General features: G+C 68.0%; 1 protein-coding gene across 1 annotated transcript; it reads right to left on the minus strand.

The window, feature by feature from the left end:
* Positions 1-157: 157 nt before the first annotated feature.
* LOC309601536 (uncharacterized protein) lies at positions 158-8,964 on the minus strand. Its single transcript, XM_082334584.1, has 32 exons — positions 8,872-8,964; positions 7,929-8,077; positions 7,471-7,787; positions 7,281-7,359; positions 7,013-7,161; positions 6,841-6,936; positions 6,251-6,304; positions 6,071-6,142; positions 5,957-5,983; positions 5,653-5,697; positions 5,468-5,521; positions 5,315-5,377; positions 5,175-5,240; positions 4,992-5,054; positions 4,855-4,887; positions 4,697-4,759; positions 4,555-4,617; positions 4,360-4,422; positions 4,220-4,282; positions 4,017-4,067; positions 3,863-3,898; positions 3,688-3,750; positions 3,549-3,611; positions 3,393-3,428; positions 3,184-3,220; positions 2,459-2,958; positions 2,278-2,377; positions 1,546-2,199; positions 1,318-1,414; positions 901-1,160; positions 737-778; positions 158-550 (listed from the first exon to the last, which is right to left on the minus strand). Exons 2-32 carry the CDS (start codon positions 8,002-8,004, stop codon positions 306-308), a joined length of 3,630 nt encoding a protein of 1,209 aa, XP_082190710.1. The 5' UTR covers positions 8,005-8,077; positions 8,872-8,964; the 3' UTR covers positions 158-305.
* Between the last annotated feature and the right edge of the window lie 2,243 nt (positions 8,965-11,207).

Below are 11,207 nucleotides of genomic sequence, written 5' to 3' on the forward strand. Positions count from 1 at the left end.
GCTGACCAGCCAGGCCTGGGTACCAGCATCCACCCAGAGCAGCGGATGGCAGGGGGTGTGCAGAGTTTTGCAAGTGCTCAGCGGCCCCGCCACCGGCTCAACCTCCCCACCCCATGATGGAGCAGCTGAAGACGAGGTGTCAGAAACTTGGCAGGACCTCGAAGTCCTTGTGCAATAATTCAAGCGTCCTCGTTTCTCGAGCCTGCGCAGGCGGGGGCAGGCAAGGTTTGCAGAGGGCGAGCGCTGCGTCTCCGGGTGCCGCATCCCAGGGGACCAGGGGCACCCTGGGCCCCGATGGGGGGGTGTCAGCCCCGGCAGCCGGGCGCAGGGGTGCAGGCGGAGGCGTTGGCAGGGCGGGGGGCCGCGGGGCTCGCCCTGCCCGGTGGCAGGCAGGCAGCTTCGCACTGCTCCCGGCTCTCGAAGCGGTTGCGGCTGCCGCCACAGCCCCCGTACCAGAAGAGCGAGCAGCGGCCGTGCTGGTGGCCCTCGAAGAACCACTTGGGCGAGAAGGAGTGGCAAGGCCCCGCATCCCGTGCCTCCAGGCAGGCGGCTGCAAGGCGGGCGGCACGGCACGCTCACCGCACGGCCAGAGCGCGTGGCGTGGTTGCATGCCGGGAAATGCACCCCACGACCCAGCCGGTGCATGAGCTGGCAGCCCTGCCTGCCTCCCTGCCTGCTCTCTGCTCTTGAATCACCCCCTCCAAAGACACCCGGCCCCTCCTCGCACGCTCCTCACCCTGCGTCACGTTGCTCTCGCCCACGCTGGCTCTGTCGGGACCTGCCCGGGATGGTCACAGCATCAGCCAAGCAACAGCGCCGAAACCTCAGCCATGCCCCCTGCCCGGGCTGGGGGCACCCCGTGGCCCCCCAGTCCCCGGTGGGATGCCCACCCTCACCTACCCGGATCCGTGCAGGCGCGGATGCAGTCCCACTTGCTGCCGAAGCGGTTGGCGTTGCCCCCGCAGCCCCCGTACCAGAAGCGCTCGCAGGACCCCGTCTCCCACCGGTGGTACCACATCACGGAGAAGGGGGCGCAGGCGCTGCCGGGGTCCTTGTCCAGGGCGCATGGTCCGGGAACGGCCGCAGCCCTCCGGCCCTTGCCGGGGCCAAGGGGTGCTGTGGGCATCCCGGTGCGGGCCACAGCAGGGACCTTGGGGGTCCTGGGAGGGGAAATCAGAGCAAACCCCCCAGTACGTGCTGGGGGGCGGAGGACCCCATCCCTGAGAAGAGAAGGTGCAACCCCCCAGCCCCCCAGTTTGTGTCGCAGGGGACTGAGGGATGCGCACGCAGGGGATGGCCCCGGTGCCGCTCACTCACTGCGCAGGGGTCCCCGGGGGGGGCTCGCTGGTCCTGGTGCTGCGGGCGGGCAGCTCCTGGGGGCACCCTGGGGTGCTGGGCCGCTGGCTGCTCTCCACTGCAGAGCAGAAGCGATAGCGGAGGTGTGAAGGAGGTGCCGGCAAAGAGGTTTTGGGGATCGAAGCTGCCTCCCCCTGGAGAAGCCCCGGAGATGCTCCAGCCCCCCAAGACCTCCCCACCACCGCTCACCCCTCAGTCTCCTGAGGAAGCCCAGCGCCATCCTCTCTGCGTACCCCATCTCGGGTGGGTGGACCGAGCCCAGGCGCAGGGAGTGGTACCGCCATGCCGGCAGCGCCTCAGGCACAGCCGCCTCTGGCCGCTCCGTCCCGGCTCGCCCTAGGGAGAGCACCAAGATGCCAAAATCCTCGCACCGGGTGAAGGGGGCCAGTGCCTGCCGCGCTTCCCTGTCCCACAGCACTGCGGCCCCTGTCCCCACCACGAAGAGGACACGGAGCCGGCTGCCGGAGCTCTGCAGGAAGGCGTGCCGGAGGGTCCATGCCACCGTGCCGCTGGTGGATGCTGCGGCCGCCCTGGGCACCAGCGCGAGGCGGAGGCGCTCCCGGAGCTGCTCCCTGGAGCCGGGCAGCCCAAAGGGGACCTCAGCCAAACCCTGCCCGGGGGTGGAGGGGCCCGTCAGCACCAGGGCAACGCGGGTGCCACCCTGCGCCAGATCCGGCCCCGCGAGCTGCAGGTGCCCCAGAAGGCGGTGGAAGAGCTCGCCGATGGCCTCCAGCCTCTCCGCTGGCATCCCCAGGGCCGCGTTGTCCACCACCAAGGCCAAGTCCACGTCCAGCGGGTCAGGGGACGGCACGGCTGCGGTGCAGCCCTCAGGGTGGCAGAGGTCTGGGGATGGGGAGAGATGGAGGCTAAGCCCAGGAGCCAGCGGGCACCCATCCCCAGTGCCGCCCCGGGGCTGCCTACCGAAGCAGAGGACGCAGGGCAGCACCGCATCCCGCAGCACCGCCGCGTCCCTGGCCGGCTCCTCCGTGGAGAGCTGGACCACTCGGAAGAGGCTGTTGACCTGGGGAGGAGGCAGAGCCAGGGCAGGGGGTGAGGGCTTGCGGGGGGACCAGTGGGAGCAGCCACCAGCCCCGGGGCTCACCTGGAAAGCCCGCACCACCTCGGGCAGCGGGCTGAAGGTAAGCACTGCCGGCATGATGCCCAGGGCTTCGTACTGCAGGGCAGCCTCCCCGATGCCCTCCAGGTCCTGGTTCTGGCCACTGGTGATGAAGAGGACGACCTTTCTGCCCAGGGCGGCCGGCCGGACCCTCTTGAGCGTGTGATGCCCCACGAAGCGCATGGCAGCGGCCAGGCGGCCGCGCCGGGAGGAGCGGGTGGGCGAGAGGCGGTGGAGGCGTCCCAGCAGCGCGGCCCCGCTCCCCACCTCCCCGGCACGCAGCAGGTAGGTGGGGGTGGCCGCGTAGGCCAGCACGGCCACCCGGGCCCCCGCCGGGCAGCCCAGCGGGGAGATCTGCAGGTCCCGCAGCAGGAGGGCCAGCAGCTCCTTCATGCGGGAGAAGAGGGCTGGTGGCACCGTGGATGAGGTTTCCAGCACCAGAACCAGCTCGGTGGGGAAGAGCGGGCAGGAGGGCGAGGTGGTGACTGCGAGGGGATGGTGACACCTCAGGGATTGCCGGTAAAGCCCCCCCGTGACATCCCATGCTCATGGTACCTGTGCCCACCCATCCTCCGGGCAGCCTCTGGGCACGCATCCATCGGCTGTGCCCCCACCATCCAGCCATCCCTCTGTCCCCTCCACCGCGGTCCCCCCACCAAGCTGGTCCCCGTCCCCTCCCTGCCATCCCCGCCGCTGTCCCACGCTCTCACCGCAGCTCCGGCGGATGAAAGCCTTGAGCTCGCAAGGCTGGAGGGATGCACGGAGCAGCGTCAGTCCCAGCTCTCCTGCCCAGCTCTTCCCAGCAAACCCAGCAAGGCTTGCTGGGGCCAGGCAGCCCCCGAGCTCCTTGCTGTCCCCCGAGGACACCCCTCGAGGCCGGGTCCCCATCCCCAGCTGGCCCTACACCAGCATCCCGTACCGTGGAGGGGGGAATGCCTGCTGAGCCCTTTGGGCCCTGGAGCAGCAGGAGAGGAGAGAAATTAAGAGGAAATATGGAAAAGGAACACATCCCTGAGCACCAGGGCTGGTCGCAGGCAGAAACGTGGCAGGAAAAAGGGAATTTGCAGGGATTCACCATCTCTCCTGGAGGTCCTGCGCCGCCGCGGCCGCCCGCTTCTCCTCTGCTCCCGGGGTGGCCCTGGAAAACCCTGGGGAGTTGAGCATGGGGTGGGCACGGCCGCGGGGGAGTGGGGAGGGGGCTGCACCGTACTCACCCTGCGCCCAGGCAGCCCTCGCACACCCTTGTCCCCTGGGGATCCTCTCTCGCCCCCGTCACCCTGGGGGGGACACTCGGAGGAAGCCGACCCCGGCCTTACCAGCACCCCACAGCGGGGACTGGCTGGCCCTGGCCGGGTCCCCATGCCCCCTCCCGGCCCCCCACGCACTCACCTGAGCCCCGGGGTATCCCGGCAGGCCCCGAGCGCCCTGGGGGAAGCAGCACATGTGAGCGGGGCTGGGACCCCCAGCAGCCCCACGGGCAGGGACGGAGCTCTGCCCCACGCTCATCCCACCCGCCTCCATCCCTGCTCCGTGCCACCGGTACCTTGGCACCCTTCCTCCCCGGAGCACCTCTCTGGTCACACCCGTTCTCGCCCTGGGAGGGGAAAAAAATTCCAAAGGAGGTTATTGTAGGACCTACACAAACACCCCTCTTCCCAAAGCTTCCTTGGCCACGGCTTTTCCATGCCTGCCGTGGCGGCAGTGCCCCCCGGGAGGATGCCATGTCCCCGAGGGGCACAGCCTTACCAGGGCACCTTTGGGCCCCCGCGATCCCACGCTCCCCTTCCTGCCCTCGGCTCCTGCCTGCCCCTGGAAGAGAAAGCGGGGCTGCAGGCTGGGGGTGCACGGGGGGAGGCTGCAAAATGCCATGCCGTGGTACTGCTCACCTTCTCCCCTTTGGGGCCGTCTGGGCCGGCTGCTCCCTGGGAGCCCTCAGCTCCAGGCAAACCCTGGGCAAAAGGCAAAGGCGGATCAAGGGTGCCAAGGAGCATCCGTGGGGTGGGCACCCACCGGCACGGCTGCCGGCTCAGGGTGGCCACCAGCACCCACCAGGGACCACAACACAAGGAGAGGGACAGCACCTGAAGTCCTCTACTCCCCAGGTGGCCGGTGGCACCCTTTGTCCCCCGTGGCCCCGGCAGCCCCTGCAAAGGGAGAGCGGAGGGGGCAGCAGGGATGCCTGCCCGGGGGTCCCAGGGCTGGCAGGGGCTTCCCTGGCCTCACCTGGGCACCTTCATAACCCTTCTGTCCCCCAGGGCCAGGGCTGCCGCGGTTCCCCTTCTTCCCCTGGGAGGAGACGGGACGGCTCAGGCTCTGGCAGGGAGATGTCCCCGGTCCCCTGGCAGATGGACCCCGGCACGCTCAGGCGCTGCCAGCCCTACCTGTGCTCCCTGATGCCCTTTCTGGCATGAGGTCTGTGGAGGGAAGCATCGTCAGCGGCCATGTCCCCAGCACAGGGACCCGTGGCACAGGGACACCCGGTGCAGACCCTTGTGCCCCCCTTGCTCGTGGCACCTACCGGGTGAGCGGGGGGACCTGGGGGTCCCACTGGCCCCGGGGGACCATCCGGGCCGGGGTCTCCCTGGAAATCATGGGTATTAAGAGGGAAGCAGAGCTCCTGGCTGTCCTCCCCGCACATCTCATCCCCAAAAGGCTCCACCGCCACTGCCCAGCATCCCTAAGCACGGTCCTGGGTCCTTACCTGGGGACCCCCATCTCCTCTCCACCCTGGGGGGCCAGGCTCCGGGCTTCTCCTCCCAGGTGGCCCCTGGGGAGCAGAGAGGGGGGTCAGTGAGCCCCCCAGCACCCCGTGGAGCCCCAGGGCTGTGAGCCGGTACTCACCACCTCACCGCGAGGGCCTGGGGGTCCCTTCTCCCCCCGGGCACCCCGGGAGCCTTTCTGCCCCTAGGTGAAGGCAGGAGGAAGGGATTTAGCAACCGGCCAGCGGGCGAAGGAGGCAGCACTTCGCCAGGGCTCAGCCATGCGGCACCGCACCTGCCTCCCCCGGGACCCCTTCTCTCCGGGGCGGCCGGGGGTCCCCACTTCACCCTGGGAAGGAGAGAGGAGGCTGCGCCCATGCCCATGCCCGTGCCCATGCCACGTCCCGCTCAGGCGGCTGTGCCGGGATGGAGGGATGGTTGCACCGGCTGGCTGGTGCAATGCCCTGCTGCACAGCTCACCTGCTCCCCATCCAGGCCATCGTAACCAGCTTCTCCAGGAGCTCCCTGCAGGGAGGTGACATGGTCTGATGCCAGGTTACATGGCACAGGGTGGAATAGCCAGGTCCTGGCTTTTCCCTGCTTCCCGCAGCACCCCGGGCCATCCCACTGCTCCATCCATCATGACCATCTCCCATTCCCCTCCCCAGGTCCCTCTCTTCCCTGCCCGTCCTCGAGGTCTCCCTGCCGCTGCCAGCTGTCCATGGCCTTGGCCACCATCGGTGCCCACAGGAGCCACAGGATAAACCACGAGGCAGGGACGTACCTGCTCCCCAGGGTGACCCACGAAGCCCTGCAAAAAGACAGAGGAGAGCAGCCAGGGAGCGGTGGGCACCCACGCTGTGGGATGGGGCCACGCTGGGCTGGGACAGCCCCTCACCTTCGGTCCACACTGCCCCGGGCACCCCTGGATCCCTCGGCTGCCGTGGAGACCTCGTGGTCCCTGCTCCCCCTGCGCTCAGGATGGGAGAGGAGGCCATCAGTGGCAATGCGGTGATGGGGGTCCCCTTGTCCCCAGGGCCACCCTCTCCCACCCCCGACAGTCCCACAGCCAACTCACGCTGTGCCCGTGCTCGCCCTCGTCTCCAGCACGTCCCTTGCTGCCTGTCACCCCCTAGGACAGAGAGACCCTGGGAGTGGCAGCCGCGACCCCCTGGCCCAATGATGGACCCCAGGCTGGGAGCCAGCGCGGCTGGGCTCCCTTCCCAGCTGGGGGAGGAAGGGCTTGAGCAGGGCAAGGGCTTGAGCTGAGCTCCCAGGGCTCCTCTTGGCCCTGGGAAAGGGATCCGGGTCTGTGCATGCAGCTCGGGGGTGCAGTTCCCCTGGGGGGAGCAGGGTGAGACTCCCCCAACCCCCTGGGCCTCAGTTTCCCCCTGCTTTGCTCAGCGCTTTGGCACGGTGGCAGCAGCACCAAGGCAGGCACGGCCCAACCTCAAGGTTTGTTCTGGGAGCCCGGCTGGGCGATGCAGAGCCCACGCATCCATCCCAGCAGAGAGGGATGGGAAGGATGGGACCGCTCTCCTGTGGGCATGGTGGGGGGCCTGGGGAAACATCCCCTCTGATGGGGAAGGGAACGGTCTAAGCCCTACTCCGGGCTGTCTGCAGGGCTGGGTATCCCTCCCGCATCCCCCCACTCCCCCAGCCCCTTACCTTGCCCCCCCGGGGGCCGCCGGGGCCTCGCGGACCGGGCAGCCCCACGCAGGTGCAGGGACACATCTGGCAGCACGTCCGCTCTGCCAGGGCCAGCTGCGGGAAGAGGGTGGCATCCCCACTCAGAGCCTACGGGGACCCCGCCACCCACCCCACCGCTGCTTGTCCTCACCAGCTCCTGTGCCACGTGCCCGCCGGCCTCCGGCATGTCCACAGCGAGCTGCTGCCCGCTCCCCAGCCATCGCCCAAACTCCACCTGCTGCAGGTCCCCCAGCCCCGTGGCGTTGTTCACCGCCACCGTCACCAGCAGGTCAGCTTGATCTGGAGGGGACGGGGTGCCGTGGGGTGTCACGCCACACCGGGTGGCCCCCGGCCTCCACCAGCTTTCCCCACTCATAGGGGTCACCCGGCCAAGCCCCACGCAGCCATTGCCACCCCACCTTGCAGCCAAGCCGATGTTGCCTCCTCCTTCATCTTCCCTGCATCATCGTCCAGCCCATCCGTGAACACCAGCAGCATCTGGACGAGGATGGCAGGGGCTGGTGCTCTGCAGCAGCCCCCAGCAGCGGGAGCGCCCGGCATCCCCCAGCCTCATGGAGAGCAACGGGCATGGCTGTGCCGGTGCCATACCTTGGCATCAGCCGTCTGCCGTGCCAGGGTGCCGAGGAAGCTCTGCAGGGCGGGCTGGTTGAAGTAGGAGCGCTGGAAGGCGTGCGCCCGCGCCAGGCGTTGCAGCACGTCCATCCAGGGCTCCTGCAGCCGGTCCTGGAAGAAGGTTTCCCCATCCCGCTGCGTGCTCTGCAGGCTGATGCTCAGGTCCAGCGGGCTGCAGGTGAGGCGGTCCAGCGCGGCCAGGTCCCGCAGGACCCGCTCCAGGTAGGGTTGCAGGTTGGACTGCTGGTAGTCGGTGACGTCCAGGGCCGCCAGCACGTGGAGAGCGCACGGTCCTGCTGGGCAGAGCATGGACACGCAGCCGGGCTACGTGGGATCCTGCAGGGGCTGGAGCGTGGCATCCCTCACGGGGACATGCGTGGCCCATGGTGGGACACCTCCCCAGCGTGGCCATGCACAGGGACATCCTCACTCACCCGCCTCCCGGCTCCGGACCCCTGCGGCTGCGAGGACGAGCAGCGCTGCGGGGAAGCAGACCCCGCACAGCCCCATGGCCCCAGCGTGGCACGGCTCGGCAGGACGCCGTGGTCGCCGTCAGGGAACCGGCTCCTCCCGTGCCCGGCGGCTGCAAGGCGTGAAGGCAGGGCTGCGGCCAGGCAGCAACCGGCAGCGGCGAGAGCAGAGCACCTGCCTCGGGGAGACGGAGGGCCCAGAGCTGCCTCCAGCTCTCCATCCATCACTGCTGACAGGTCATCCATGGAGTGCAGCCCAGCCTGGGGCCACTGTGGCTGTCCGAGCCGAGCCAGCGCTGGCCTCATCCTGCTCGCCTGCTTAGTCATTTGCAGACAGCACTGGGCGCGTTTTGCTCCCGGGGCTGCAAGCACTCACTCCTGGAGAGCTGCGGGGCAGCTGGGGACGGCATGGGGGCAACGTGGGGCAGGACATGGGGGTGCCGAGCTCCTGACGGAGCTGAACCGCTCCTGGCAGGGCTTTGGGACTGGCTTTGTCCCTGGTGCTGCGAGGACGCCCGTGCAGCCCACTGCCCCCCCAGCTCGGCCTTTGGGGCTGCGCCTCGGGCAGCACGCTGCGGAGGTGCAGATTTTCCGAGGGTTTTTGGGATGCCCTTCGGAGCTGGCGTGGCGATCATCCCCCCGCCGCTCCGCAGGCAGGGAGCGGAGGCACAGAGCGATGCACCGAGGTCAGCACCAGGAGCCCTGCCTGCCCGCTTTGCTGACGAGCAGGACACAACCCATCCCATGGCCCGGCCACGCGGCCGGAGCAAGAGGGGAGAAGGCGTCTGGAGCCCAGATCCCTTTGGGAATTAGCAAAGTGAGGGACCAAAGAACACGGTAGGAGCCAAACTTGCGGCATCGCCACAACCCCGTAGCAACCGTTTGGGGACAGAGAAAACCCCCTTACCTCTCCTGCGCCTTCGCCGGTGCGGGGGTACGCGGTGCGCAGACGGGGCAGTGCCGGACGGTGCAGCTGACCGCGGGCTGCAGGAGCTGGCCGCCTGCGTGGGAGGGTGTGCGTTCGGGGGGTTATTTATTCCAGGGCTCAAGAAAACATCATATGTCCGACACGTCAGGGGGAGCTGCCTTGCAGCCAGGGAAGAGGCTCCCCGGGCTCCGTGGGGCTGGCCCTGTCGGAGCAGGCAGCTGCCCGTCGTGGGGCACGGGCCACGGCACCCCATGGCCACCCACCGCCTCCTGGGAAGGTGCAAGGGTCTCATGGGGCAGGAGACCATCGACGGTCAAGGGAGATTGTGGTGCTTGGAAAACCACGTCAGCAAGGGAGCTGGGTCCCAGGGAGCGAACGCCAGCGTGGGAAAGCCAGGCTGGTGCGGAGGGAGGTGGAAGAAAAACCTCCACCGAGAGCCTCGGGTCCCCGGAGCGCTCCGTGAGAAAGGGGCGATATCAGGGTGGAAACCAGCGGCCAGATCCTGACATAATGGATTTACATCATCCGGGGACTCAGCCCTCAAACATCCTTCCCAGCAGAGGGATGGAAACAGAAAGTATTTCAAAGCCCAGCTTGTTTTTCACGGGGGCTCTGTTTGTTTTCTCGGGAGAGCAGCTAGAGGTTGGAGATGAATTAGGCAGTTGCTCCCCGCGTTCCCATCCCCGGGCCGCGCCATGCAATGTGTGGGCTGGGGACGGCGTGGGGAAGCAGAGCGAGACCAGTTTTCAGGAGTTTATTTATTTGTTTGAAGGGGAAAGGTTTACTGGATGTAGGTTTTGTAATGCTGGGCTAATAAGCAAAACACATCCTGAGATGATCCGTCGTTGGGGGAGGAAAATAACGGCTGGAGATAAGGGGCAAAGGAGATTTCCCCACGATCTGCCGTGCCTGGTGGGAACGAGTCAGGCCCTGAACGCGGGAGGTCCTTGAAAGCAAAAGGGAAAGAGGATTTGGGGGGGGTTAGTGGGCAGGGGAGGGAGCGGAGCCCGGATGCCTGTGTGCATCCAGCGTGTCCCCGAGGCAGTAATTGTACGCAGTAACACTGAATGCTTAAAAAATAATGTTAATGCTAGTTGTGAGAATATTGGAAGTAAGACGATAGGGCTGTGTTGGTCTGGGAGCAGCAAGAGCGGGCTACGCTGTGCGGGACGATGAGCCAGGAGCCGGAGGGGGCCCCGCTCAGCTCCTCGTCCCTGCTGCGGCACCTCGGGGCTGGGACACGCAGGAGGGCCACTGCCAGGGGACAAGGGACACACACGGGGACAAGGGGGCAAGGCAGAAGGACCCCCCCCTGCCTGGGCAAAGCAAGGCTGAACTCGGAGCTCTATCTAGTGGCGAGCGGGCGGCCAGACCCCGCTTCCCTCCCTGGGTTGGGGATACCCGCAGCCTGGCCTGGGGGGGCACAGCCGCCCCGACGCCTGCACCAGCTCCCCAGGGTGGGCAGCGGGGAGGGGGCAGAGGGCAGTGAGCGGGGTGGCATCCCTCGGAGCACCTCCTGCCCCATGCCCATCGCCTCCCCGGCATGGCACCCACCCGCCCCTGGGTGCCCGGGTGCCCGGGCATGGCCTGCTGCGGAGCTGGGTGGCCCGTGGGGACCTCGCCGTGACGGGTCCCTGCTGAAGTGGCAGAGCTTTGACGGCAGGTGTCACTCACAGACCTCGGCGCACACGCGTGCACACGCGTGCACACACGCTTGCACACGCGGCCACGAGGCCCAACAAGGGCTGCCGGCTGCCTCTTCCCTACCTTACTCTCTGGGCACCCTCCGGCCACCCTGGGGTGCTCAGCCCACTCCAGGGGTGCTCACCTGTCCTCCCTGGGCTGCTAGCCCAGCTCCTGGGGTGCTTGCCCACCCTGCCAGGGTGCTCACCCACACGGTCTGGGTGCCTCTGGGTGCAGGGCTGCCTTTGGGGTCAGGGAGGGAAGGCAGGCAGAGCACTGGCCCCATGCTCCTGGCTGCACCCAGCTGGGCTGAGCACCCCTGGGAGGATGCAGGCTCTGGTGATGCTTCCCTGGGGGTTTGCAGGGTGCGGGGAGCTTCTCAACGCCTGCTCCGGGGCCTGGAGCTCACCGGTGTTTGGGAAGGGTGTGTGGACTGGGGATGCTGCCTCCTCCTCCTCCTCCTGTGAGGCTTGGGAGAATGTGGGATGTGGGGTGCAGGACATGGGGTGCAGGACCAGGGGTGTAGGACTGAGGGTCCGGGACCAGGAGGTATGGGGTGCGGGGCTGGGAAATGTGGGGAATGCAGGAGGGGGGCTGGGGATGTGGGGTACAAGACCAGGACATGGGGGTGC

This window comes from Platalea leucorodia (genome assembly GCF_965183815.1).
Source record: "Platalea leucorodia genome assembly, chromosome: W".
Classification (NCBI taxonomy): domain Eukaryota; kingdom Metazoa; phylum Chordata; class Aves; order Pelecaniformes; family Threskiornithidae; genus Platalea; species Platalea leucorodia.